The sequence below is a fragment of the Electrophorus electricus genome, chromosome 19 (assembly GCF_041902795.1).
Source record: "Electrophorus electricus isolate QZ-2024a chromosome 19, ASM4190279v1, whole genome shotgun sequence".
Lineage (NCBI taxonomy): Eukaryota > Metazoa > Chordata > Actinopteri > Gymnotiformes > Gymnotidae > Electrophorus > Electrophorus electricus.
In genome coordinates, this window is record NC_137515.1 from 15404960 (window position 1) to 15430000 (window position 25041).

Consider the following 25041-nt stretch of genomic DNA (forward strand, 5'->3'; position numbering starts at 1 on the left):
AGGCAAATGTTTGCCTATCTGCTGCGAGTGCACTGAGTTTTCAGCTGGTGAGCACGCAAATACAGAGACTGGAAAAAATATGCACGGTGTGAGAGAATAAATCACCTGTAGAAACGGTGATGACGTGGCCAAACTGGGCGGCGCTCCTAGCGAAGGCAGGTGCGACAGCTAGCCACAACGGGGGGCTCGTATCAGTTTCGCTCACCTCTGTTAGGACCGCGCTCAAAGGTTTCTCGGTCAAAGTGCAACGTAAAAACATTACGCGTAAAAAGCGCACCTACAGCTGGCTGTTCGTTACTAAACAAACTACACTCGTTCGAGTCAGTGTGACTTCTCGAAGCCTCCGGCTCGCTTTTTCGATTGCAAAGGCGAACTTGATTTCCAACTCGCGTCTGCCGCTGCACTTTCCGCGTTGTGGAGCTGTCATTTTGGAAGGGGACGCAGGAAGAGGCTTGAAGGACGCTGACCGCTTTGCTTTGTTTAGATAACGGAGACTTCCGAGGAGCAGTGTCGGGACAAAGACGCGGACGCAGAGCGGACACGGTTTGGATGTCGAGAAATGGAGAGGCGAACTTCAGAGAACGCAGGCGCGATGTTGTCATTGCTGACACTTCTGTGGTTTTTCTCAGGTAGGTTTTACGTATTTGGATGTAACTCTGAATATATATATATATATATATAAAGAGAGAGAGAGAGAGAGAGAGAATATTGTAAAGTTGTGAAATGCAAGATGCTATATATAAAAACAGCTATTTTTCTCCTTTAAAAACAGTAATCTAGTAGGGCCACTAGCTTTTGAATGATAGAGAAATATCGGTGTGATGACATAAATGAGTAATTTAGTTTGTTAAAGTACCATTTCAATTTAGGTTGTAAGCAGTGAGGACAGTCTACACTAGACAGTCACTGTTCTTTTACTTTCATAGTCTAATGTATATTATATTATATTATATTATATTATATATTTTCGTCATCATGTAGACATTATATACATACTGAAGGTGACGTAATCCTAAAATGTACATATCGATACACAAACATTGTTACACACGCATGAGAAAATTGTCAGTTCACCCTCATGAGAAATATGTTACCAAAACAGATGTCACTTGTGGTCATCACGGTACGGGAAAGAATCACTCTAGGAGTCATTTACAGGGCCTTTCTGGAGAAAATAACACACTTTACCTCAGGTTTTCCCGCAACAAGTGGTATTGTTGGGCTACTGTTCATTCTTATTTACTCAAACAGAAAATAGTAGTCGTTTGTACTTAGAAGGTAACAAGTGATATTTTACCTCGGCTGCAGTCTGGGACTCTATCACACACATACACACAGAAATACACAATTTTGCAGGTGTGTCCTCCTATTGACTGCACTATTCTTGGAAGAGGAAACGGGAGAGAATGAATGGCATTTTGTAAAATGAGAGAAGGCAACACAGCACTGCCATCATGAGTGCTGCAGGAAACTTGGGGGGGGGGGGGGGATAGTCGGCTCCTTCTGATTGGAGGATGGAGTGATGGCTTTTCAGTGACAAAGTGGCAGCGGGAATGTGCGTCATTGTTCTTTTGCTTTTTTACTGCATCATTTTAAAAAAAGAAAAAAAAAATTGAATAGTTTAAAGTAGTTTGCAGGTCACAATCAATTTTTGTTTTGGTATTGATATATGTAAACCGACCAAATTGAAATCCAAGGTCAGGCCATTCACTGGTTAACTAACCTGAATGGAGATTTGTGCACTGTGTGTAAACTTCTGATAAAGTAGCCTGCCTGCGTGTTATCTGTCTTGCTGTTTACATCAGTGGTGCTAAACACACCGTATCTAGCAGTGGACTTGTGATTAGTCTCTTGATGCAGAATTTGAAAACAAAACGTTCAGCTTGTCCACAATACATAAATATGAGATCCACATCTTAAGGCTAGTGCAGGATTTGAATTCCCAGTAGATAAAAAAAAAAAAAATCACAAGTTGTCTGAGGACAGCAGTACTCCTCAGGGGCCCATCTAGATGTACTGGTCACAGTCACCACAGGCTAACAGCCAGATTAATCCATGAACAGTCCTCCTGCTTTGAGAATAAAGGCTGCTGTTCCAGAACAACATTGGTTGTTGTTGTTGTTGTTTTTTTTTAAGTAGACAGTTTTTCGCACTTCTTCCACTTACTGGGAGACCGGGCATGGTCACGTGTCAGAATATTTTCAAAGACTGCTGGCTGTGGAAGAGATTATGTTTTGCTGTTTGTCTCAGTGTGTTGTATTTTGACTCACTGTTTCCTTTTCAGTCATGTGTCTGGGAATACACATGCCTGCTTGGGAAGAGCTAGCAACGTGCTGGGAATGTGCTGGGAATGTGCTGGGAATGCACTGGGCATGCGCTGGCTCAGAGTACCAGTCTCTCCTTATCTATAAATATTATTTCTCAACATAATATTAACTGGCTGTTCATCTAAGGCCAGGCCCTAGTGCCAGGATTCCAAGTCCTGAGTGAAGTTACTGGCCACTGGTCTCTTTTCAGGACGGATGCAATTCCAAAGTTGTATAGAATCTATCTGTTCTAATATATGAACCAGAAACAAGTATGTGGGTGTTTTTAAATTGCTATTTAAATGTTTATGTTTAAAGAACATCACTGGCTATTGTAAACCGAGTGTTGCTTCTTTGGTGTTTGCAAAATATGACATAGTTTTGATCAAATGGTCCCTATATCATTTAGATGAGGGTGAAGCAGTGTCTCAGTCCAGTAACAAACACTCTCTCTCTGTCTCTCTCTCTCTCTCTCTGTTGCTCATGGTCCCTAGTCCCAAGAGCAACAGGCTCAGTATGGGACAGGGGTCATGAGAAAAGTAGTGGGCTAGTTTCCCAACACAATTTAACCCCCCCCCCCCACACACACACACACACACACACACACACACCCTCCTCCTCCTCTTCTTGTAGTTATCGTTTTCCATTTTAAAACAGTAAAATCCTGGGGGAGGGGAGATATTGTATTGTATGTTCAGGGTGCTTATCTCTGTGATTATAACAAGGCAGTGTGAAGACGGTGCATGTGTATTCTAATGAGACTTTCTTCTGCATCTCACTAATGATACTGCCAGACCCATTTAATAGAGAATATTTATAGTAAGCGTTTCTTTCTCCAGTTGTTTTCCAAAGACAGTGCCTTGGCATGAAACTCTGACTTCATGTTGGCAAAACAAACAAATACAATTATGGAGTTTCTGTCTGTGTGACAGATGGGGCACCAATCACATGTAAGCATAGTGGGAGAACTACTCTTTTTTAAAGAACGTATCATTTGAGTGATTCATTGTATTAAGTGGTGTGTATGCGTGTGTCTGTGTGTGTCTGTGTGGTGCGCTGCCATAGAGTTCACTACAGTCCTGCTGATGTCTCCACATTTCTACCCTGGAGGGGGATTGTATTGACACTATAGAACATAATAACATGTTATTAATAACACAGAATATAATTTTGGATCGTGACAGCTATAGAAATCTAGACACAGAGAGAGTGAGAGAGAGAGTGAGAATAGCCAACCTGTCAGGTTGTGTGTAAGAGGAGCGTTAAGGCAAGGTCTGGTGTTAGCAAGTTCATCAGCACTTGCAGGCTACAGAGATGGATTCACCTTCCACAGTCCATTACTGTCAAACCTTGAGAACACACACACACACTGCCTCACTCATCTTCATATATAATTACACACCCAAACTTAAGCACTGATGGGGATTTCTTGAATCTGTGTTTTGGTCTCTATAATAGTCATTTTTCGTACAATATTGTGATTATAGAGTCCCAGCTGGGACACCAGTATTACACCCTGATGCTATTGAGACCTGTGACTCAGTTATGCCAATGAGAGTTTGCTCATGCAACTTCTCTGCCACACAATGGTGATATTTCTCCTGTAAGCAAACAAAACAATGATGTCATACTCACATTACACTATGATCATATTGTTGATGATTTTCCTCCTGGGGCAGGGGGGCCTCAACATAAGTTTACCTTGGCTGATAATTATAGAAATGTGATTCCATTTCCAATAATCTTATTGTTATTTTCACTCTGTCAGTGGCTAAATGGACAAAGCCCTATAGGGCACAGCAGTAACACGCATTGATCTGTAAGAGTATAACAGCGCGGGAGTTTGAGAGTGCACTCCTAGCATGGTGTGATTGCTTTATTCTCTTCTGGTAGCAGTGGAAGGGGTTACATACTCCAAAATGAATTTACCATATTTAGATTTAAACCCTATTGTGTTAAGCCAATGGCTCTTGGGACACATTCACGTAATATCAGTCCGGAAGTATGATTTCAATGTAAGGAAATGGTGTTAAATTACACAGTCACAACATTAAGTTGTTTGTTTGTTTCCTGTACATACTGTATATAGTAACCTGTTTTTAGAGGAACACAAGGCAATGTGACTCCCCCACTGCTAAGATGTGTCCTAATGTCATAGATCTACACGTGTAGGAGTGTTAGTAACCACGTGATGACTTCAAAGGGAGAGAACGGATTTCAGGCAGCATCTGTGGGGGAGTATATCTGGATTTGACACACTCTAGTTTAGAAATATTTTTCTTAGGTGTAGGAAATGTAAAATGCCTCAGTGTCAGAGTACTTCAAGTAGGGTATTATTTTACACAGTAGTATGTAAAATTGTCTTCTTTGAAAAGGTCAGTGGAAAGCTCCTTGGGTCTTCCATGTTTTTTCTTGGATCATAAACTGATTTTTCACACTTCCATTCCAGTCTGTTTTGTAGTGTAGATTGCAGGGTAATGCTCTCTCCTCCCATTAATTAACATGAGATGAGTTATAGGTGCCCTCTTACCCTCTTCATTTAGGGTCCAATCATTGACTTTCGTTGACTTTCTCACTTTTTCATCAGGCACTTCAGGCAACGCCTTGTGCCTCATCCCTGTTTAATCATTTCTGGCCATTATTAATGATAATTTTAGTATATTTAGTATAAAATACTAAAGTTCGACTCAACATTTTATGAAATCTGTTTTTCTTGTAAAGTATATATTTTAGAAGAATATGTTCTTGCTCAGCCAGTTTAGTAAATATTACAGTAGATGTAGATTATCTGTGACTTCAAGACACTTTACCTGCCAAACTGTGTCTCAGCCATTGCCGAGCATGTGAATAAGCAGCGTGCGAAGGTGATGGGGTGGCGTGTGCCTTGTAGTGTGCAGGGCTGGTCGGCTACAGTGCGAGAGTTCTTTAACTCATCTCTGACACCTAAAGCTAGACTCATGTCTTCAGCAGATGTGCTCCTGTACTGCTGGCTGCCTGCTTCATCCCAGCACACAACACTGCCCAACACGGCACCCTACTGCTCAGAGACTACTCCCTAGAGCTTCTGTAGCGAATACATTAATACTTGACATGGCATCCTACTGCTAATGGATTACTCAAATGACAGCAAATACCCTCAAATGCTCTCTTCACCGTGCATGCTCTTCGGCAGTATCTCCGTATTCTTCTCACATCATTTCCTGACTAACATAGGAAAGCCACTCCATACCCCCCGCCCCCAATCCTTCCGTTGTCCATGACACCTGCATAGACGCTTTCAGAAGCAAGCCCGTGTTAGCGTGTACACGACACGTGCCCTTCCGGAACGCTCCTCCCATGCTCCTCAGCTGCCCTTACCTGTCACTGGCTGTTCACTCGCCTGCTCTGATCCGAAATCATCTGAAGGAATCAGCCCCAGGGAACGCATCTACTCCTCCTCTGTTTTAAAAATAGCCCCAGCTGTCTGGATCGGCCACTCCCTCCCCTGACCCTATCGATAATTCAGGCCATAATTACTGTGTAATATATAATTGAGCACTTGATGAAAATCTGCAAAATGTTCTTTTGAAGAGTTTCACCCTTAACCTAGTCTAGCTCAGCACTCTGGCAAGCAGATATATTAATGTGACGATCTTTTCCCACAGCTGGAACAGCTCCCATATGAAAAGAAGTAATTTCATTACTTGTATGTTGACTATCATGGGATCTGAGAGGGGTGCAAGCAGGCATTTGCAGTTTATTAACTGATGCTATCCAATAAGTATCATTAATTTTGGTCAAAATGAAGTACAGCAGCCTTTAACCAAGTCACATAAAGGGTTCACCATTGTATATTCAGTATACTGCAAGGAACATGTCTATTGTAGTATGAAACAGTTATTATAATGTAGTTTTTGTCCATATTGTGCAGTCCTAGTCTTTCAATAAATGTGAATATGCTTTTGAGTTTTCTGCAGCCACTGGGAGCTCCAAGAAAGCCATGCATAGCATGTGGGCTTGTAGCCTGGTGAAGAGAGGTACTGTTTAAAAATCCAGAGTGCTACTGAGCTCTCAATTTGCCTGTGAGGATTACTGCCGGGATTATTAGGCCATCTTAAAGTATCAGCAAATTTGCTTAGTGCTTTTATCTGAGAACAGGACAAGTGAGAGTCCACTGTGAAGTGTGTCTGTGTGTCTGTGTGTAGGTGTGTATGTGTGTCTGTGTATGTGTGTCTGTGTATGTGTGCGTGTGCATGCTTTACAGATTTTCTTCTCCCCTCCCTCCTGTGTTTTGGGGAACAGGGCTTTAATCCCAGATCTTCCCATTTGCGTCGCGCACAGTTGGCTCCATCAGCACATGTGTAAACAGAATGTACCACCAAGGTTTAGCACACAGGAGTCTCTTTCCTAATGCACTGCAGATGACATCTGAACTGTACACATCCACAGTTCATCCATTGAGATAATAAATGTGTAATATGTAAAGCTATCCAGTCTGGATTTTTAGATATTGCTTTTTTGTAGTGCATTTTTTTCCTGATGTGGTAAATTGGCAGTGAGATCTCGGTCCGCCTGCAGAATGATAAAGCCGTGGTGACATTTAAACGTCTTGTAAAGCATTTCAGAGGTGGAATCCATGGATTTATACTAAAGCTTGAGAACTATTCTGCAATGTCATACTGTATTATATAAAGTGTTGCTCATGTAGCTCATGTTGCTCATTGATGTTGCAATCAAAAAATCACAAGCAAAGGTTCCTTTGCCATGTAAAGCTGTAGATTTGGAATTGCTTTCGAATGAGTAAGCTTGCATAAATTAGTGGTGATGTCTATTTTTATGGAATTTCACTCTGTAGTGTGCCAAGGTTTGGGCTGTGTCTACTAGGGGCGGCTCCAGGAAAGGTGCAGGTCTGCAAGAAGGTGATAAGTTCATGCCACCCAAAACACTCAGTGTGAGTGTGAGTGTGAGTGTGTAGGTGAATGTGTGTGGACCATGGAAAATATTATTTGACTAGGAGAAACGACGAATGTGCTTGGGCAGCTTGTTGCGCCAGGGTGCCCAGGAGGTTATCCTTGGCCTTCCGTGCAGATGCTGATCTGCACTGCCTTGTTCTGCTTTGCTCAGGGTTCTGTGTCCATGTGTGTGCGTGTGCGTATGTGTCTGTGCGTGTGTGTATGTGTACATTTAAGATGTGGCTCTTTCTAGAACAGCCACAGAGTTGAGATCTTTCTCTTCAGTACACCATTACACTGGTAACCTTTATACTTTACCATTATGTAAGCCTGGATTAGATGAGGCCACTTATCTATAGTTTTTATTTATATTTATCAATATGGATCCAAATTGTTATAGCACTGACTATTTACTTCAATCATAAGAGTTTCTCTTTTTGCAAAAGAATACAAAGCTTTTCTTCAGAACAAGCACCCTTATCATGATTGACGGTGTGGTCATTTATTTTATGCCGTTTCCATTAAGGCTTTGGTTCAATGGTCTCTCAGGTCCTGCTGCGCATGTGTGTTTCAGTATAGAATACTTTAGTTGCATGCACTGATTGCAGCCATTACACAGGCCCATAGTGACCCTGATGGCAGTTAGTGTATTTGAGGGTGTGTTTGTTCCTTTCAGAGGAGTGCTGAATGCCTGTGGGAACTGGAGACCGCACACAGTCGCTTGGGGATTGATCTCCTCTCATCTTCACAAACACACACTCACTTGCACACACCCTATCACATCACTTCATAATTGCTCTCACTGATCAAAAAAGACGATCTCTGTGATAAGTCAGTGTTTATTATGTAGAGTGGACAAAAGCATAACAGTACCTGTGTTCTCAAGATGTTCTGATTTAGACATCACCCTGACCTCACGGTGATGCTGGTCTGAGCTGATCTGTTGCTCATCTGAATGGTAATGGCTTTAGAATTTCTCTCGGGAGTAGGTGTTACAGTAATGGTTTTGTTATATACTGACAGATCCATTTAGTTTTCGGTTTTTCTCGCAGTTCTTTCCATCACCCTCGGTGCCTTAAGACCACTTAACAGCAAAAATAAAGCTTGTGTAATCATAATTATAGGAAGGTGATTGCATTATTTACATGCAGTGTGAAATCCCTAAGTGCATGAGGAACAAAGAAAGAGTTTGTATTCCTAATTAATAAATTTGATCACAATTATAATGAACAAAATGTCCTTTGTTTTTCACAATACAGGAGAGATATATCTGTCTCAGTAATGGTTGCAGTTAGTAAAACACCAGAGCACCAGGGGTTTAGGAAAAAAAATGAGATTGAGATTGACCTGCTCCAATAAATATCCCAAAATTATGATTTTTAAAACTTTATGACCTAATTGTACAGGACATGTGTCTTTTCTAAGTAAACAATGTTGTGCATATGCTGTATCACTTATGTGTTTGTCTTCTTAAAATCTTTATAAAATGTCCTATACCAGGAATGACATAGTATTTTGATGAACTATGTGCAGTGATGTAAATAATTACTGGTATTTAATTAAAACTATTAGAAATTGTCCCTTAAACATAAAGTTCAAATACCCCCATTACACTAAGGGTTGGTTTCCCAAACATGGATTAAATATTAGACTAAATTGCAGTGGCAAAGCTAAATCACCATTCGAAATTCAAACAAATTTCCAAACATATTTTAGGCTTAATCTTCTTAAAGGTTAAGTAACTAATGTTAAAATTAAATTTAATGATTAGGTTTTGTTTTCTGCTTTCCAGGAAGCTGATGTTTTTGTGGTATGTGCTGGTGTAAAGGGGAGTTGGGTGTCTTTGTCCAAAACAATTACATTACGTAACAGATGTAAAACTCAGGAGACATTACTTAAAGTGCAGTGTGAATGTAGCAGCCTGCTGCAGAGATGACCTCACTTATTTATTTGCCTCCATCTCATTGTTTCAAGTGAGCCAACCTTAGTTTGACCTGATCCTATCTCACCTGACACCCCTGACCGCATCACTTAGTTATCTCCACTGCAGCTACATGGGCAGTGATGAACTCTGCAATAACCTGAGAATAAGTGGCATATTGTTTGAGTTTTTTCAGTTACATTTTTTTTTTAAAGGCTGACATTTTTATTTTAGTAATAAAAATGTGTAGCTGTGTGGATTAAAGGTGACACATGGAACTAACATTACTAAAACATTATAAAATATTTTAATGTTTATCTCCATTTATTGTATACCAAATAAACCATTTTAATCTTTAACTGTTGCAAAAATCAGTTTGAATTTATTAAAAGTGTTCAGACTTTTCTTTATATGGAATATGTAAATATGCTTGTTAGTGTAATGAATTGAAGCCTCATTTTAGAATGAATTTATTGATAAAGGTAAGTCTACTATGCTTTTGGCTAACCCAACATGCATATTATCTTAACTAAGCCATATCTGTACCCTATAAGTAATATACTACTCCACCCTGTTGACTAAGGGCTTCGCCTGTCGCTTTTGACGTGTAAAGCACAGGACACGCCAATGTTTGTTTATATTGTTGATGTAATCAATTTGTTGCCTTTATGATTTTATCCCTACCAGTCATCTGATGCTAGTTTGCTTGGTGGTGCTCTGTGGAAAGGATGGGGGAGAAACAGAAAGAGGCCTGGACTCAGAAAGAGGGCACGCCTTCTCTGCAGAGGTCTAGTGGGAGCTGGATGATCACAACAGACATTATGTCCTTTTGTTGGCCATTAAAACTCAAGTGTTGAGATTGAATCCTGTATATGAAAGTGGCAAAGGTGTTTTTATGCCTGCTGATGGTGGGAGGAACAATATGACCCTGTGTGTGCAAACATGCTGCGTGTGTTTTGTTTTGTTTTTTCCCTAATCTGCAGAGCACTACTAAATTACTTAGTTACAGCAGGGGTTTTTTTTGTTTTGTGGTTTTTGTTTTTTGTTTTTTTTGCAACATGTTTTCATTTGAATTTCAAAGAGAAATTGAGAAACCGGCCCGTAAATGGCCACAGCAGATCCCTGGGGTTGTGTATCTCCAGGAAGCGTATCCGTTTGGGCGCTTCCTTTCCTCTTGTCTCCGTTTCCTCTCTCAGTTGCCTACCACTCCCTGATAAGCTCTGGCATTCTCGCACGCTGCAATTCCTCAGCTCCCAGATCAGCTCGATAATGCCGCAAAATAAATAAATGCGTTTCTCGGGGTGCGGTTGTGCAGCCGTTCCTCTTCCAGCCTGTGGCACAGTGATATAGAGGGAGGATCCACCCAGGCCCAGAACCAGGATAGAGGAAGCGTTCACAATCGGATGGACCTGGAATTTACTCGGCAGAGTGGGGGGAGTCGTTGCATTTCTGTGCATACAGAATCAAAATGCATGTAGTGAGGTTAAGTCCCTTTAAACATTGCCAGCTTCTAAAAGTATTTTTAAAAAATGGAAATGTATAGCCAATGGAAGAATCAAAAGCCAGTCTATCTCTAATATGATGTCTAAAAGGTGTTTAAGTTGTCAAGAAAAGTTATTTTATAATTGTATCATTTACACAGTGCCACTGCTTGCGTTATAAACACTTCATTAAACAATAGTGCTTTAAAAAGTGACCTTCAGAGATGATTGTGGCCACTGCTAGTTTGGTCTGTGGTCTAATCTCAACAGGATGGGGGGGATGTGACTCTGTTAGCCGGGCCTCCACCCTGCCTTCCTGTTACTGGATCCCTGTTAGACATCAGAGCAGTAAAGAGGCGCTTTGTAGGCTCCAGGAGACTATTGTCTCCTCTCTCACGGGACCTAGTGTTACCGAGGGAGGCCATGCTGGCTGGCTAAAGCACACCAGCTAGCGATGTGAGGCCTACATCATAATAAATAATGGAGAAGGGCAGAATAACAATAAACAAAGAAACAAAGCTCAAGATGTTGGTTTGGTCAGTTTGAATGAATGCATCTTTTCAGAAGGAAACTGACCCGTCTGTTGAGTTTAAGTTATAACTTGACTGTGTTACACCATCAACCCACAGATAAAGTAGCTTTTAGCTTTTGTTCTTGGGCAGTAGGTCTTATGAGCCCGAGCTGCTTTCTAACTTTGCTTTTTTCTGATTCTGTCTGTTTAAATCCTGTAGATACTACGTTACCTTACATTGGTGTGATGTATTTCAGTCAGGAACGTGTTCAGATAGTTCAGATGTTTTTCCTGAAGTCCTTAATGTAAGTCAGAGGCTTAATGAAAGGAGGAGTGTGTGTGTGTGTGTGTGTGTGTGTGTGTGTGTGTGTGTGTGTGTGTGTGTGTGTGTGTGTGTGTGTGTGTGTGTGTGTGTGTGTAAAGCCTGCTATTAGCTGGGGGAGCATTTGAAAGAGGCTGTCAGGCTTAGCACCCACTGACTGAGATGAAATCCAACTGGAGGCAGCACAGCCATCTCGGAATGACAGAAGAGGGTTAGCAGAGAAAAGCTTCACTTCCTGCTCAGAATTTTACACAGCAATTACAGCACTTCTACTCATACAGTCACACTCATATTTTTCACCCTAGAACTCACTCTAGCCTTTTGGGACAAGAATTCAGACAGTTACTAACTGGGGTTAATAGCCAATAGATAAGACTGCTTTACAATAGGCCAGAACCCGGGGCCAGTGACCTGTGTCCTCATGGCTATACTTCCTGTGTCAGTCCTGTTTTAAGGCTTTCCTTGATCTTTAGAAGGGAAGGCCATGTTTAATTACCAGATAAACATACATAGAACTAGTTAGATTTTTCAAAGGTTTTAAAAGAAATGTGGATATGAGGAATATTTTAAGCATGATCTATCCCAACATGAGAATATAAATTCATGTCATATGGCTGGTTGTAAAACCCGTTAAATGGAAAGTTATGAAATGGTGTTGCTCTGTAACAGTCAAGGATTGTAGTAGGAGTGTGATGTTAGGCAGGGGTTAGAGAAGGGCATGTGGCATTTGGAGTGGGTTGGAGAAGATAGTACTGAATGGACTGTGGAGTGCCGAAGGACTGGGGAGCTTCTACAATGGATGTATGATGCCTGCAGAGGTCAAAGGTGATGGTACAAAGCAAACTGAAACTGACTTTACATGGTGTAACCTATACTCCTGGGCAAAAAGATGGATGGAACCCAACATTAAATTCAATGGTCCTCACAACAAATCATTGGTCAGAAAGATAACAAGACTTTCTCCACTCCTGAGACCCTTACCACCATTTGCTTATCACTGCTTGTTGCTGCAGGGAACTGGTGGGGGGGAAAGCTGGAAATATGGAAATTCATTTACATATTGTTGTGTGATATTGTGTTCCGATTTCCTTGGGAAAGCCATAAATCTTGAATTGCATAAAAGGGATAAACATGTCGTCAAAGCACGTTGGCAAAAGTCGTCTTCTCACGTTCCTACGGTAAACCACAACTGAGTACAGAGCAATATGATAACATCACACTCTTATGCAAAGACCCACATCATTACATTGATTAACACACGCTCAAACATATTTTCCCTTTAACACACAGTCAATCATATTTTCTCAGAAAATGTCACTGTATCCTTAAAGATGCAGGTGATTCAGATACTGATTCAGAATAAATAAATAAATAATAATTAGTAGTAGTAGTTGCATTTATATAGTGCCTTTCTCAAACTGGAGGATGCTTTACAAATAACACTTTTTTTTTTTTGTATGGTTAAGCCCCATAAGAAGGTAGATTGAAAATAGCCCTGCTGACAGCTGTGTCCCCCAAATGACACACACACAAGCATCACCAGATATGTTTCGGAGGGTTTCATAGGAATTGAACTAGAAATAGAAATCATAAGGCTGCCATAAAGCAAATGTCATAGCCACTCCTGGTACACCCGGATTCTCTCTCTCGCTCTCTCGGACATGGTAGAACTAACTGTAGAAGACATGAGAAGAAACAGAAAGCTGTAAGAAGACATAACCCCAAAAGGAACAGAAGTAGCTGAAACGATTTAAAGTATATAGTTAGATATAGATTTGAATGTATCCTTAATCATAGTTTATGGCATTTGTGACATTTTTAAAGAGTGTCATGTCTGTGAAAGTAATGAAAATAATAATAGCAGAAACTTCGATCGGTAGAGTCAACGTCAAATTTATTTATAGTGCTTTTTACAGCACACGGTGTCATTAAGCAGCTTTACAAATGTCTGGGTACAGATCCCTACTGAGCAAGCCAGTGGTAAGCGTGGCAAAGACTAACTCCCCAAGTCCGATCCTAGTCAGGTCCTGAGGTTCTTTGGGCTTCGTGAAAATGGGGCCTGCTATATTCATTCCTCTGATATGTTTTATGGAGTGCTTGAGGAGTGATTAAGTTCTATTCAAAGACTTGAAGTATCTTTGATATGTTTTAAATACAGCTGATTATGGAATTATGAAGCAGAGAGCATTTGTCATTCACACCACCTCTCTCTAATTGCTACCTAGCAATGTTATAAGAATGGCATTCTGGAGAATGCATTAGAGAATGGATTATCTCTACCACCTCTTGAAATGAAGATTTTAGAAATGATAATGTGAGAGTGGTCTGCTGTGGCAACATGAGCCAGTACTAACAAAGTAAACTGAATACTGCAAATTGTATGTTTTGAAATGGAGTCGTGAGCGTCTAAATGGACATCACCTTATTTGTGCATATATGTCCATGCTTCTCTCATGCAAAACAACATTTATAAGGTTGTCATACCTCTGCATATTTCTAATTTTTGGCATGTCTAATTCCAGTTTATTTTGTTAGTCCACTGTTGCCTTATGGCTTTATGGGTTGTTTTTTTTCTGTCCATCTGAAGTCCTCTTAGGAATTCAGCCAAGTACATTTCCATAAATAGTTCTTCATTATTTAAGGGTCCATGTTATTATAGCCATGTTTTTCCCCAGATCAAATGGTTTTCCTTTAAAAATTTGACTTAGTCATGTAGTCAAACACTTTCTGTCCTATCGAAAAGGCAAACAATACGGTGAATTGACAGTAGTTTCATTCTTGGGCAATAGAATTACATGATAGTTTTGCAGTTTCAATATACTAGGCATAATAAAAGCAAATGTATGTATGTATGTGTGTGTGCTCGCTTCTGTTTGTCTCCAGTGCCATGTGCAATAATCACAACTCCCAAGCCTAGCTGCTTCAATCATTGCCTGTAACTGTTATTTAAAGCTCACTTCCGGAGTTCCTTTCCATGTTGAGATGCAAAGCTTCTTTTCCCTGAGACAAACACCATGTACAATTTTTGGACTTGTCTTTTTGCTTTTATCATCAGCCAGACCAGTTGCTCATGTGGGATGTTTAACAGTGGAATTGTGCCAAATGTTTGCCGGATGTGTAAGCAAGAGCAAGTCTAAATTAATTTAACAGCAAGTGGGTAAGAGAAACACTGAGATTAAGCATAAATGCGATCTGGTTAACATGATGCCAGGCCTGTCTTGCGGCACTGCTAATTTTGTTAAACCACATTGGATAATTATTTTTCCTGTAATCCTGTCCCACCCTTTGAAAATGTTTTAACCTGTTAATCCTGAATTCTTATCTCAGCTCTTTTGTTTGAGCTACAGGTAAGTGTAACGGTGAGCGTTAAGGAGGTGGACGCATGCGCAGAGAAGAATCAGAGTCGGTACAACGGTCCAGGGTCAAATTACCAATGCGGAGAGTACGGGGATGCATGATTAACAAATAAAAACACACGAAGGCAAACGGGAATCAGGCTATAACAAAAGACGCTAGGAAAACTCGGGGCTGAGAAACACAACGATTTAAACGTACGGAGTCAATGAACAGCCAAAACTTACGGGGAACAAGGCAGATCTTAAATACAGTGAGCTAAACGATGGACAGGTGTTGAAAATCAAACGAGGTGCGGAGAAAACAAAACTATGGAACGGAACTCAAAAAAAAAACAACACATACAGGGAAAACACGGAACCCGGAACCCGGGAGGGACTGATCATGACAGTAAGAATACTAGGAAGTAGAAGTACTAGAACTTTTATTTAAGATGACTATTAACATGTATCAGTTTAAATCTCAAAGTAACATTAATGCTTAATTCATCTTGTCACAGGTATTTAATTTTTCTCCTCTTATCTAGCCTTTGGGTGTCTGACTGCTTTTAAACCTAATTTATATGCTAATTTGAATGTGCAGTCTTTATCAAAGTTCTCGTGAGTATTTACCCATACAGACATTTGAAGATTAAAAGGATGACTAGAAATGTGTGCCTGAAAATTGCTCTTAAATTGGTCTTTCACTTTCTTTCTCTCTCTTGCTCACTCTGTCTGTCTATATTTGTCTATTTTTGTAATATGCTCTCAGGTACATGTGGGAAGTAGTTAATAGTAAGCAGTTGCTCCGTGCTGGATCAGATATGAGGTGTGAGATTTGTGTGGCAAAGATAATCGCATGTTGTAATATGTAGTGTAATCCAGGCAAAACTCATCCATGTTAATCCAGGCAGAACTCATCATGTTAATCCAGGCAGAACTCATCGTCTTAATCCAGGGTGTCCTGAGTATTTTCTAGGTTTCCACAGATTATTAACCTCACAGCTGTTAAACCATCAAACAGGAGAAACTGATATTAGATAATCTCAGATAGTGCTATTCTAAATATCATCTTTTTGCCATGCATATAATATCCTCTGTATTTGAAAATGAAAGGCAAACTCTTGAGCTCTGAGAAGTTCATGGATTCTCTGAATGCTTGAGACATGTAAGGCCAAAATATGATTCAGAGACTAAAGGAGGAAGTGACTTAGTAGCCTAGTCTGGTGACTGTGTATGATGTGAGTATGATTTAGTATTGTTTGAAGGTACACAGAAAAAGCTTTTGTTATTTTTCTTGTTTTTGTATTACACTGGATGGATTTTTCCTCCAGCCTGTTTAAACTACGATGAAGTGGTCACCATTTCCAGTGATTTAGACTGAGATTTTCAAAGTGATCTGCGTGTACTTAAATGTGTACTTACAAGGCTCATTACGAATGAATAAAAGTCCATTAATAACATTAACATTAAAACTTTACATTGCAGTTCCTCCCTGGAATTTTATTAAGAAATAAGCAATTATTTGCAAAAAAGTCAAAAATAACAGGTAATTGTAATGGTAAAACATTTGTTACATGGGAAGTATAGCTTCTAAGGCAAATTGCTACAGAGTTTGCTGTACAGTGCAATTGCTACAGTGCAGACAACACTGATCTTTTTTCATATAGTCTTTGAGCTGTTGTATGCCACATTGATGCTGATAGATTCATTTATTAACTGTTCCAAAAAAGCTGCTATTATGGAAAACTCTGTATCCCATGTGTGTGCATGTGTGTTCGTGCGTGTGTGTGTGTCTTTTTTGCCCACTACTTTTGGATTGGGTCCCAGTCTTTTTTTTTTTTTTTTATCACTATGCACAGGTCTTTCCTGTCTCTCCAGGCTGTAGAAACAAAGGAAACAAGCAGGTTTTGGGTGGGAGTCTGGGGTTTTGAGGAGGTGAAGGGTGAGGAGCTGAGGGGTTCTGTTGCACCAAGCCTCTCATCTCTGAATTTCGCTGGTGTTTCATTAATTTACTGATTCTTTCCTCGCTCTCACTCAAGATGTAAGGTCTCAGTAACTCAACCATAAATCAACTACTTATGTTAGAGCACCTCAGCATATCAAATATCAATATATCAATATAAATACTGTCAGTAGCTGTCCAGTGGTGATTCTCAGCCAAACTTGGCTTCACTTGTAGCACTGTCAGAATTCATAGAGTTTTATTTAACCTTCAGCTGCTCAGTGGGAGCTCTCTGGAACATCTCACACACAGTCTTGTGCACAGATATAATAAAACAACACAAACGCACACGCACGCACACACAAACACACACACACACACACACACACACACACACTACCTACATAATGCCACTCACAAACCTCCTCCCATCCTTACACAGCAATTAAACTAATGCCATATAAACATATATTGAATTAACTGTCTCGGTGTGATAGTTCAAATACATCCTCTCCTCTGTTGTCTGTAATTACCATCGTCTGTATTTAGGGGCGGCGGTGAGGGTAAATGAGTCTTTTCTGTTTATCTGATAATTAGCTTCTCTGTGCTCTTTTCTTTTTTTACTCAAAGCGGTTTTGACCAAGAGGTGCAGCAGTAGATGGTCTTGTCTTCCTGCTCACCTCTACATTTCTTGTTCACTTGTCATGCCCAGGCCTGACTGGCAGACTGAGTCCATCCTATGATCCTCTCTTCCTGCAGCTCACAGGCACACGGCACAGTACACACACATCTCTCTCAGTTCTCCCCAGAGGACCTTGGCAAAGCCCGGATTGTCTCTGTTAGAGCTGTAGCTCTGAGTTTGCCAATTGCTCTGCTGCACTGGTTGTTCTACAGGGTGCCATTGAGATTTTAACAGACTGACTTGGCTTAGAACTCTGAACTCGGGAAAGGCCCCAAGGATGGACTGACGTTATGGCATCACTTTGTGGCTTTGATGGAGGTTAAGGAGGAAGGCTGGTGTCCACCCAGCCCCTAGTGAGGACATAAAAAAGGAACCATCTGGGTGCTCTTCATATGAAGTCCTCAAGGCTGTAGACCTGTTGGGGAGACTGAGGAATAAACATGCCAATCTGCACTCTTTCTACAGTCCACTTCTTGCATGAAAAATGTTACTGCACCCATGGGCAGGGCCGTGATTGCCCGCCCTGCCCTGCCGTTCAATGATTTTGTAGACTAGTAGTAGCACTAAAGTCAATTCTGCTACTAACTTAAAGCCAGTGTATAGATTTTAGAACTGGAGTAATGTGCCCTGTTTTCTCTGTCCTGGTCAAAACTCACAGCAACATTCTGATTGAGCTGTACTTGTTGAATTGTCTCTTGGGGGAGCCCAGTTAAAAGACCACTGTAGAAGTCAACACTGCTGGATATTAAAGCACACATGACATTCTCTAGGTGTCAGTGGGACATTAAGCCTTTGTTTCTAGCTGTTATTCAGATAAAGAGTAGTAAAGTAACCTCTATTGCATTTTGTTTTATGTATTTGAAATATTATATGTCTAAGAAAACCGGAGAAAACTGATACTGTACCCTTAGCTTGTAAATCAGTACTGTGGCGTGTCATTGGAAGGTTGATATCCATTCAACTTCATTGCCTTTGTGTTTTTACTACAGTACCACAATATCAGGTTACACTCAAACTTAACCTACTTCTTAGAGAATGTGATAAGCATTTCAGACACAATAGAACAAACTCTGAACAGGCTCAGTGCCTTGACACACAACTTGTGTTAATGAGGGTAGGAAAAGTCCCCTCCCACGTATACCCCTGTTTGTGCTTAACTCAGGGAAATAAACATGTATTTAGAAAGGGACCATACTATGTTAAAGTTTCCGATGTTACTAAGTGAAGTTTGGCAGGTAGTGTTATATATTGTGTTCTCGAGAGTAGAACAAAGAGAGAGATTAACAGACCACGTATATAATTCAGATCTGACCCAGCTCCTGCTATGAGTGGATTAGTAGCTATATATCAGAAAGGGGAAGGGCAAATACCAGCATCCCTCTCTCTCTCTCTCTCTCCCTCTCTCTCTCTCTCTCTCCCTCTCTCTCTCTGTCTCTCTCTCTCTCTCTCTCTCTCCCTCCCTCTCTCTCTCTCTCTCTCCCTCTCCCTCTCTCTCTCTGTCTCTCTCTCTCTCTCTCTCTCTCTCCCTCCCTCTCTCTCTCTCTCTCTCCCTCTCCCTCTCTCTCTCTGTCTCTCTCTCTCTCTGTCTCTCTCTCTCTCTCTCTCTCTCTCTCTCCCTCTCTCTCTCTCTCTCTCTCTCTCTCTCTCCTTCTTCCTATCCCAGCAGCAGGTTCCCCCACAGTGCTTATCCTTGTTCGTGTGTGCTTTGCAGTGTAGCTAACAGCAGGTCCTCTATTATAAGAGAGATTGCTGCAAACGCTCCTCATTCCACATTAATTGCCATGGCCCCCATCTCCCCCTGTGTCAGGCACTCTCGCTCTCGCCACTGGCCATCCTCATTCGTCCTCCTTTTATCTTCCATCTTCTATCTACGGTCTCCAGCCTGCGCAGCTCTGACGAGTTCTCTTTTTTCCTTTTTTCTCTTTCTTTTTTGCTCTCGTTCTCCCTTTTTCTCTAACTCTCGATCGGTTTGATCGTGAATTCAGGATGGTGGTGGTTAACTGTAATAATAATCTTTTCATAGACTTTGCGTACAAGCTGTTTCAAACATTGAAAATGACTGGTCATGCAAACAGCAAAATGCAAATGAAAATATGCAACAAAAAAAAAGCTACTTCTGTAAGTACTATACCAAATGGGAAACTGGAATGCCAGAAGTAATTTAGTAGGTCATTAGATGAGCTAATGTGGTGAAATCGTTTCAATTAGATTAGCTCGTGGGCCTGATGGAAGCTGTCATTAGAGAGTTGTGATAATGGCTGATCATTAATGGCTTGAGGGCCATTGTTTCCCAGTGGCTGGATTTACAATTCTCATCTCCTCTTTCCTCCCCTACATTTTTATGCGTTGGCTGGATGAAGGCTTGGGTCTTCATCGCAGGTCAGGTGTGGGCGTCTGTAACTCACCCTCCTTTTAGAACAGTCACCTCCCTGAAAAGTTGGAATGCTCTACAACCAGGAGTGTATGCAGCTTCCCAGAGCAGTGTGTTGATCAGGGATTAGTGTGCTCTTTTGCAACCGAACAAAGACATTCTGTTGCATACTATTGACGCATATAGATATTGATGCATATTGACTGACGGTGCTTGAAAGTCCAGATTGGTTTCAATAAAGCCTCTTGGCTAAGGTGTTGCTTTATAAAGGAAGAGTGTGGTGGGGAACACACAGCAGAGCACAGCACATTCATCCTTTGCTGTTGTGGAGACATCACACACACTCAGCGCACAGATTCTCGAGGCCTGATTTACCTGCCAATCTGTTGCTGCTCCCCACTGAGCAGCTGCCACTGACTTGTTCTTTTATTGTGACTGAGTGGCTAAGCGCTATAATTTGTCTTAAAACAATAATACAGTGAACAAGAAACAGTAATTATGTTCTAATGCCATAAAAGCAGGTAAGTTGTGATCTGTAGAATATTTGGCTCCCCCTTCTGGTGACTGAAGTGTAATACAATCACTTTTTCTTTTTTTTCACAATAAAAATAGTGGTATCAGTGTCGGTTTATTTTGTTAATCCTGTGTAATAAGGATGATAAGGATGTTTAGCATATGATAAAGGCCATCTGACCTCATTCCAAGTATTATTAGCTAATATGGTTAATCTCTATTATATGTATATGTATGTGAGCACAGTGTAAAGGTCGATGAGGCGATTTTAAGATAACCTGTGTCAGACCTGCACGTTGGCTACTGAGGGTGTAAGGGAGGCAGGTGGGTGTGGATTATGGGTGTCCAAGCCAGTCCACAAAGGGCTGAGCAGCCTGCTGGCTTTCACTCTAACCAAGCAGGAGCACGTCTGATTATAAATGGTTAATCAGATGGTCTTTCAGACACGCTTGTTGTTGCTGCTGCTTGGTTAGAAGATAAAAAACAAACAAACAAACAAACTGCAGCCCCACCAGACCTGTGCAGAAAAGTCAGTGGGCTTTCACTCATTTCTACTCCGTTACTTTTGGCAGGTAATGATGGTAGTTTTGTGAGAACCATTGCTGTTTACCCAAGTATGTGAAATTTTAATTCCATAACTCTCCTGTAGTGGGAGATAAAGTCAAAGAGCTTGTCCACATGTATCTGTGCTATGTCATCTATCTGGGGAACCACCCACCTCCCTCCAGTACTGTTACATCTGTCAGTGTTTCCGCCCACCTCCCTGCAGTACTGTTACATCTGCCTGTGTTACCACCCCCCCCTCCAGTGCTGTTACATCTGCCTGTGTTAGCACCCACCTCCCTGCAGTACTGTTACATCTGCCTGTGTTACCACCCCCCCTCCAGTGCTGTTACATCTGCCTGTGTTACCACCCCCCCCTCCAGTGCTGTTACATCTGCCTGTGTTAGCACCCACCTCCCTGCAGTACTGTTACATCTGCCTGTGTTACCACCCCCCCCTCCAGTGCTGTTACATCTGCCTGTGTTAGCACCCACCTCCCTGCAGTACTGTTACATCTGCCTGTGTTACCACCCCCCCCTCCAGTGCTGTTACATCTGCCTGTGTTAGCACCCACCTCCCTGCAGTACTGTTACATCTGCCTGTGTTACCACCCCCCCTCCAGTGCTGTTACATCTGCCTGTGTTACCACCCCTCCCTGCAGTACTGTTACATCTGCCTGTGTTACCACCCTCCCCTCCAGTGCTGTTACATCTGCCTGTGTTACCACCCCCCCCTCCAGTGCTGTTACATCTGCCTGTGTTAGCACCCACCTCCCTGCAGTACTGTTACATCTGCCTGTGTTACCACCCCCCCTCCAGTGCTGTTACATCTGCCTGTGTTAGCACCCACCTCCCTGCAGTACTGTTACATCTGCCTGTGTTACCACCCCCCCCTCCAGTGCTGTTACATCTGCCTGTGTTAGCACCCACCTCCCTGCAGTACTGTTACATCTGCCTGTGTTACCACCCCCCCCTCCAGTGCTGTTACATCTGCCTGTGTTAGCACCCCCCCCTCCAGTGCTGTTATATCTGCCTGTGTTAGCACCCACCTCCCTCCAGTACTGTTACATCATTGCCATATTTTGTTTTCAATTATTTGGGTTTGAAAAGTTCTTTCTCATCTCTCCTTTTCTCTTTCTCTAGGTGCGCTGTCCCAGATTCAAATGCCCCAGACATCTGTGGAGGTAAAACAGGGGCAGTTGGCAATGCTACAGGCAGCCTACACAGGTAGTGACACTGCTAGGGTCACTGTCGTCTGGAACTACCTGTCTGACAAAGCTGAACTGGTGGGTCTATGTGTGTTTTGGCCTTCTTGTTGAGAAGAGCCCACACTGTTCATTATGTGAAGTGACCGTTAAAAGGAGAATCTCCAAAATTAACTCAGCTACTATTCTGAGGTGTGCCTCTCTCTCTCTGTCTGTCACTCATTCACTCTCTGTCTGGCGGTCTGTCTCTCTCTCTAGGTCATTTCGTACACAGGTGGTTCTGTAAACCTTGGCGATCGGTTTAACACCAGAGTGCGCTTTGCCCATACAATGCCCAACAGAAATGTGTCAATCTACATCAACAACACGGTGGAGCCTGATTCAGGGCGATACATGTGCCAGGTCCTTCCTGGTGTCACCGAGACCGTCAAGGAGCTGACGCTTAATGTTTTGGGTGGGTGCTGAGGACCCACTCCCACTGGGAAAGAGAAAGGCCCACATTATCTGTCCTATACAAACACACGGGACGTGCACATAAACACCTGATATGCATGCATATACTTTATAATGTTCTCTACGAGAGGAGCTTCAAAACTGTAAAGAGCAGGGCCGAAAGTGGACATCATAGACATATTTACATATATTAACTTCAGAGTATGTGCAAATATTACTAAGGTCACAGTGAACCTGCTGCAGTCTACTGTTTGGGGAAAACAGAGGTTTTTGGGTTTTTTAATCTTCCCTCACTCTGTGCCACAGTGCCCCCTGCTGTGCCTGAGTGTAAACTGCAGGGGAAGCCAGCGCTGGGGGCAAACGTCACACTCACCTGTCACTGCAGTGCTGGTAAACCCACACCCAAGTACAAGTGGTCCAAAACCAGCCCGTCCACAGAGATCTTCTTCTCTCCCATGCTTAGTAAGTCCCCGTCACGCTTGCCTATGCCAGTGTACGCTGACGAGAGATCACTGACCAAAGTGTCACTTGTAGCCCATGATTGGTTGTTTAATCTGGCAAAACTGACTGGCTACACTGACCTGGGCAAATAAAACATTTTAAAAAATCATGAAATGCGCAAAATAACTGTGTGTTGTCTTTCAGATGAGGCTACAGGTATCCTGAAGTTGAATAAACTGAGTAGTAACATGTCGGGGAAGTACGAGTGTTCAGCCTCTAACTCTGTAGGAGAGAGCAAGTGCTACATCAACCTGGAGGTCATCACTGGTATGCCCTGCTCCTGCCTGCTTGCCTGTCTTTCTGTCCTGCTACCTTTCACTCCACATGCATTACTCTCAATTCAAACACAAGTGTCTGACCAAATATTTTGATGAGCTTGATGTTTGATTGAGACTCTGTGGTATATGTCCTGTTCCTGCTGCTCAGCAGCTAACGCTGGGGTGATAGCTGGTGCCACGGTGGGAGCACTGGTGGGCCTAATCCTCCTCATCCTCCTCGTGCTCTTCTTATGGAAAAGAAGGCGAAACACAGAGGATGATCTAGCCAATGACATCAAGTAAGCCTCCTGCTTTGTGGCGCAACTGCAGTGCTATGTGTAACGTCTGCACTGATCAGATAAACATTAGATATCATTGTTCGGCTGGTGCAGTAGCTCTAATCCTGAAGATCTGAATATGGATTTTTTTCTGTGTGAGTGAGGTGTGGTAGGCACAGTTAGAGCTTTACTCTCTGTGTTTGTGTGTGACCCCAACCTAGCACTGCCTCCAGCATCTAGCAGTATCCTAGTTCAATAGTTTAATTTGACTCTAACCTACTGTACTACTGTACTGGCTAGGATACATTCTATGAGAAGATGACAAAGCACTTTTGTAAATTTCTCTGGATAAGAGTGTTTGCTGAATGCTGTATATGTAAAATGTGTGTGACACAGGGAGGATGCTCAGGCTCCTAAACGCATCTCCTGGGCAAAGAGCGGCACTGGCTCCGACATCGTTTCAAAAAACGGCACTCTGTCATCCGTGAATTCCAGCTCTCAGCTCCGAGACACCTACAGCCACAACCCCTACCCTTATCCCCATGCCCACCCCATCTACGACACCAGCTCCATCACCACGGCTACAGGCAGCATCACAGGCTACCGGCCCCGCCCCATGGCCATCTCGGCGACCCCGGAGGACACACTGCCTGGCTACAACACCAACCCCACCCAGCCGCACGGGCCACCCGTGCTGTCCAACTTCAACGGAGGCTCCCTGCCCAGGACTGAAGCAGCCCAGCCGCCTCCATCACATCAGCCTCACGTCCCCACGGGCATCAGCATTGCCAACATCTCCCGCATGGGCGGCGTACCCATCATGGTGCCAGCGCAGAATCAGGCAGGCTCTCTGGTATAAGGCCGCTCGGGCTGAGCCACTTCTGCTGGACATCGTGGTGGAAATGAGATTATAGATTAGAATTTCAGTTTGACAAAGGAAAGTGACTTTGTCATCAGCAACATCTGATTGCCCCAGTCCTGAGAAATGCAGTATGATGTAACTTAGTTTAATGTAATGATCCTTTTCATGTTTTTGAATTGGTTTAAGAACACTTATTCTGTTATTTAATACATTCACTGTCAATTTTTAGCATTTTATATACATACTTTTACAAAGTAAGTGCAAGGCCTGGCCTTGATGTGAAATCACTGAAATGTTGCAACAGATAAGTTGCAATTCACTGTTACTTAAAATATTATTGGAGGTTGGTTGGTTTGTTTGTGCTAGGACTAGTGAGTGCTTTATTGATGTCATTAAAAAGAAGAGGTGGTATAACCTCATCAGAAATGTACTCCAGCACATTATACACTTTTTCACCTTTATATATTTTTATCTTAAATCCACTTGTCACTTGTACATAAGCAGAATACATGGACTGAACTGGAGAGGTTGTTTTCATATGCTGAGAATATATAACATATAAAGGCAAATGTATGTTCTTTGGCCAAATCCAGATGGAAAACTGTTGCCAAGTGTAGACTGGCTCTTA

General features: G+C 42.1%; 1 protein-coding gene across 2 annotated transcripts in view; it reads left to right on the plus strand.

Annotated features, from left to right (window-relative positions):
- The first annotated feature begins 213 nt into the window (after positions 1 to 213).
- esama (endothelial cell adhesion molecule a) overlaps positions 214 to 25041 on the plus strand; it is a 25961-nt gene continuing 1133 nt past the window's right edge. Inside the window, exons 1-7 of one of the 2 annotated variants that reach the window (XM_027000737.3) lie at positions 214 to 629; positions 22001 to 22143; positions 22321 to 22516; positions 22822 to 22977; positions 23161 to 23283; positions 23446 to 23572; positions 23948 to 25041. The exon at positions 23948 to 25041 is cut by the window's right edge and continues 1133 nt beyond it. In XM_027000737.3, coding sequence (XP_026856538.1) covers positions 560 to 629; positions 22001 to 22143; positions 22321 to 22516; positions 22822 to 22977; positions 23161 to 23283; positions 23446 to 23572; positions 23948 to 24410 — 1278 coding nt within the window. In that variant the 5' untranslated portion in view covers positions 214 to 559 and the 3' untranslated portion in view covers positions 24411 to 25041. Of the gene's footprint in view, positions 630 to 22000; positions 22144 to 22320; positions 22517 to 22821; positions 22978 to 23160; positions 23284 to 23442; positions 23573 to 23947 lie in introns of both variants that reach the window. The other variant, XM_027000736.3, reaches the window with a different exon arrangement.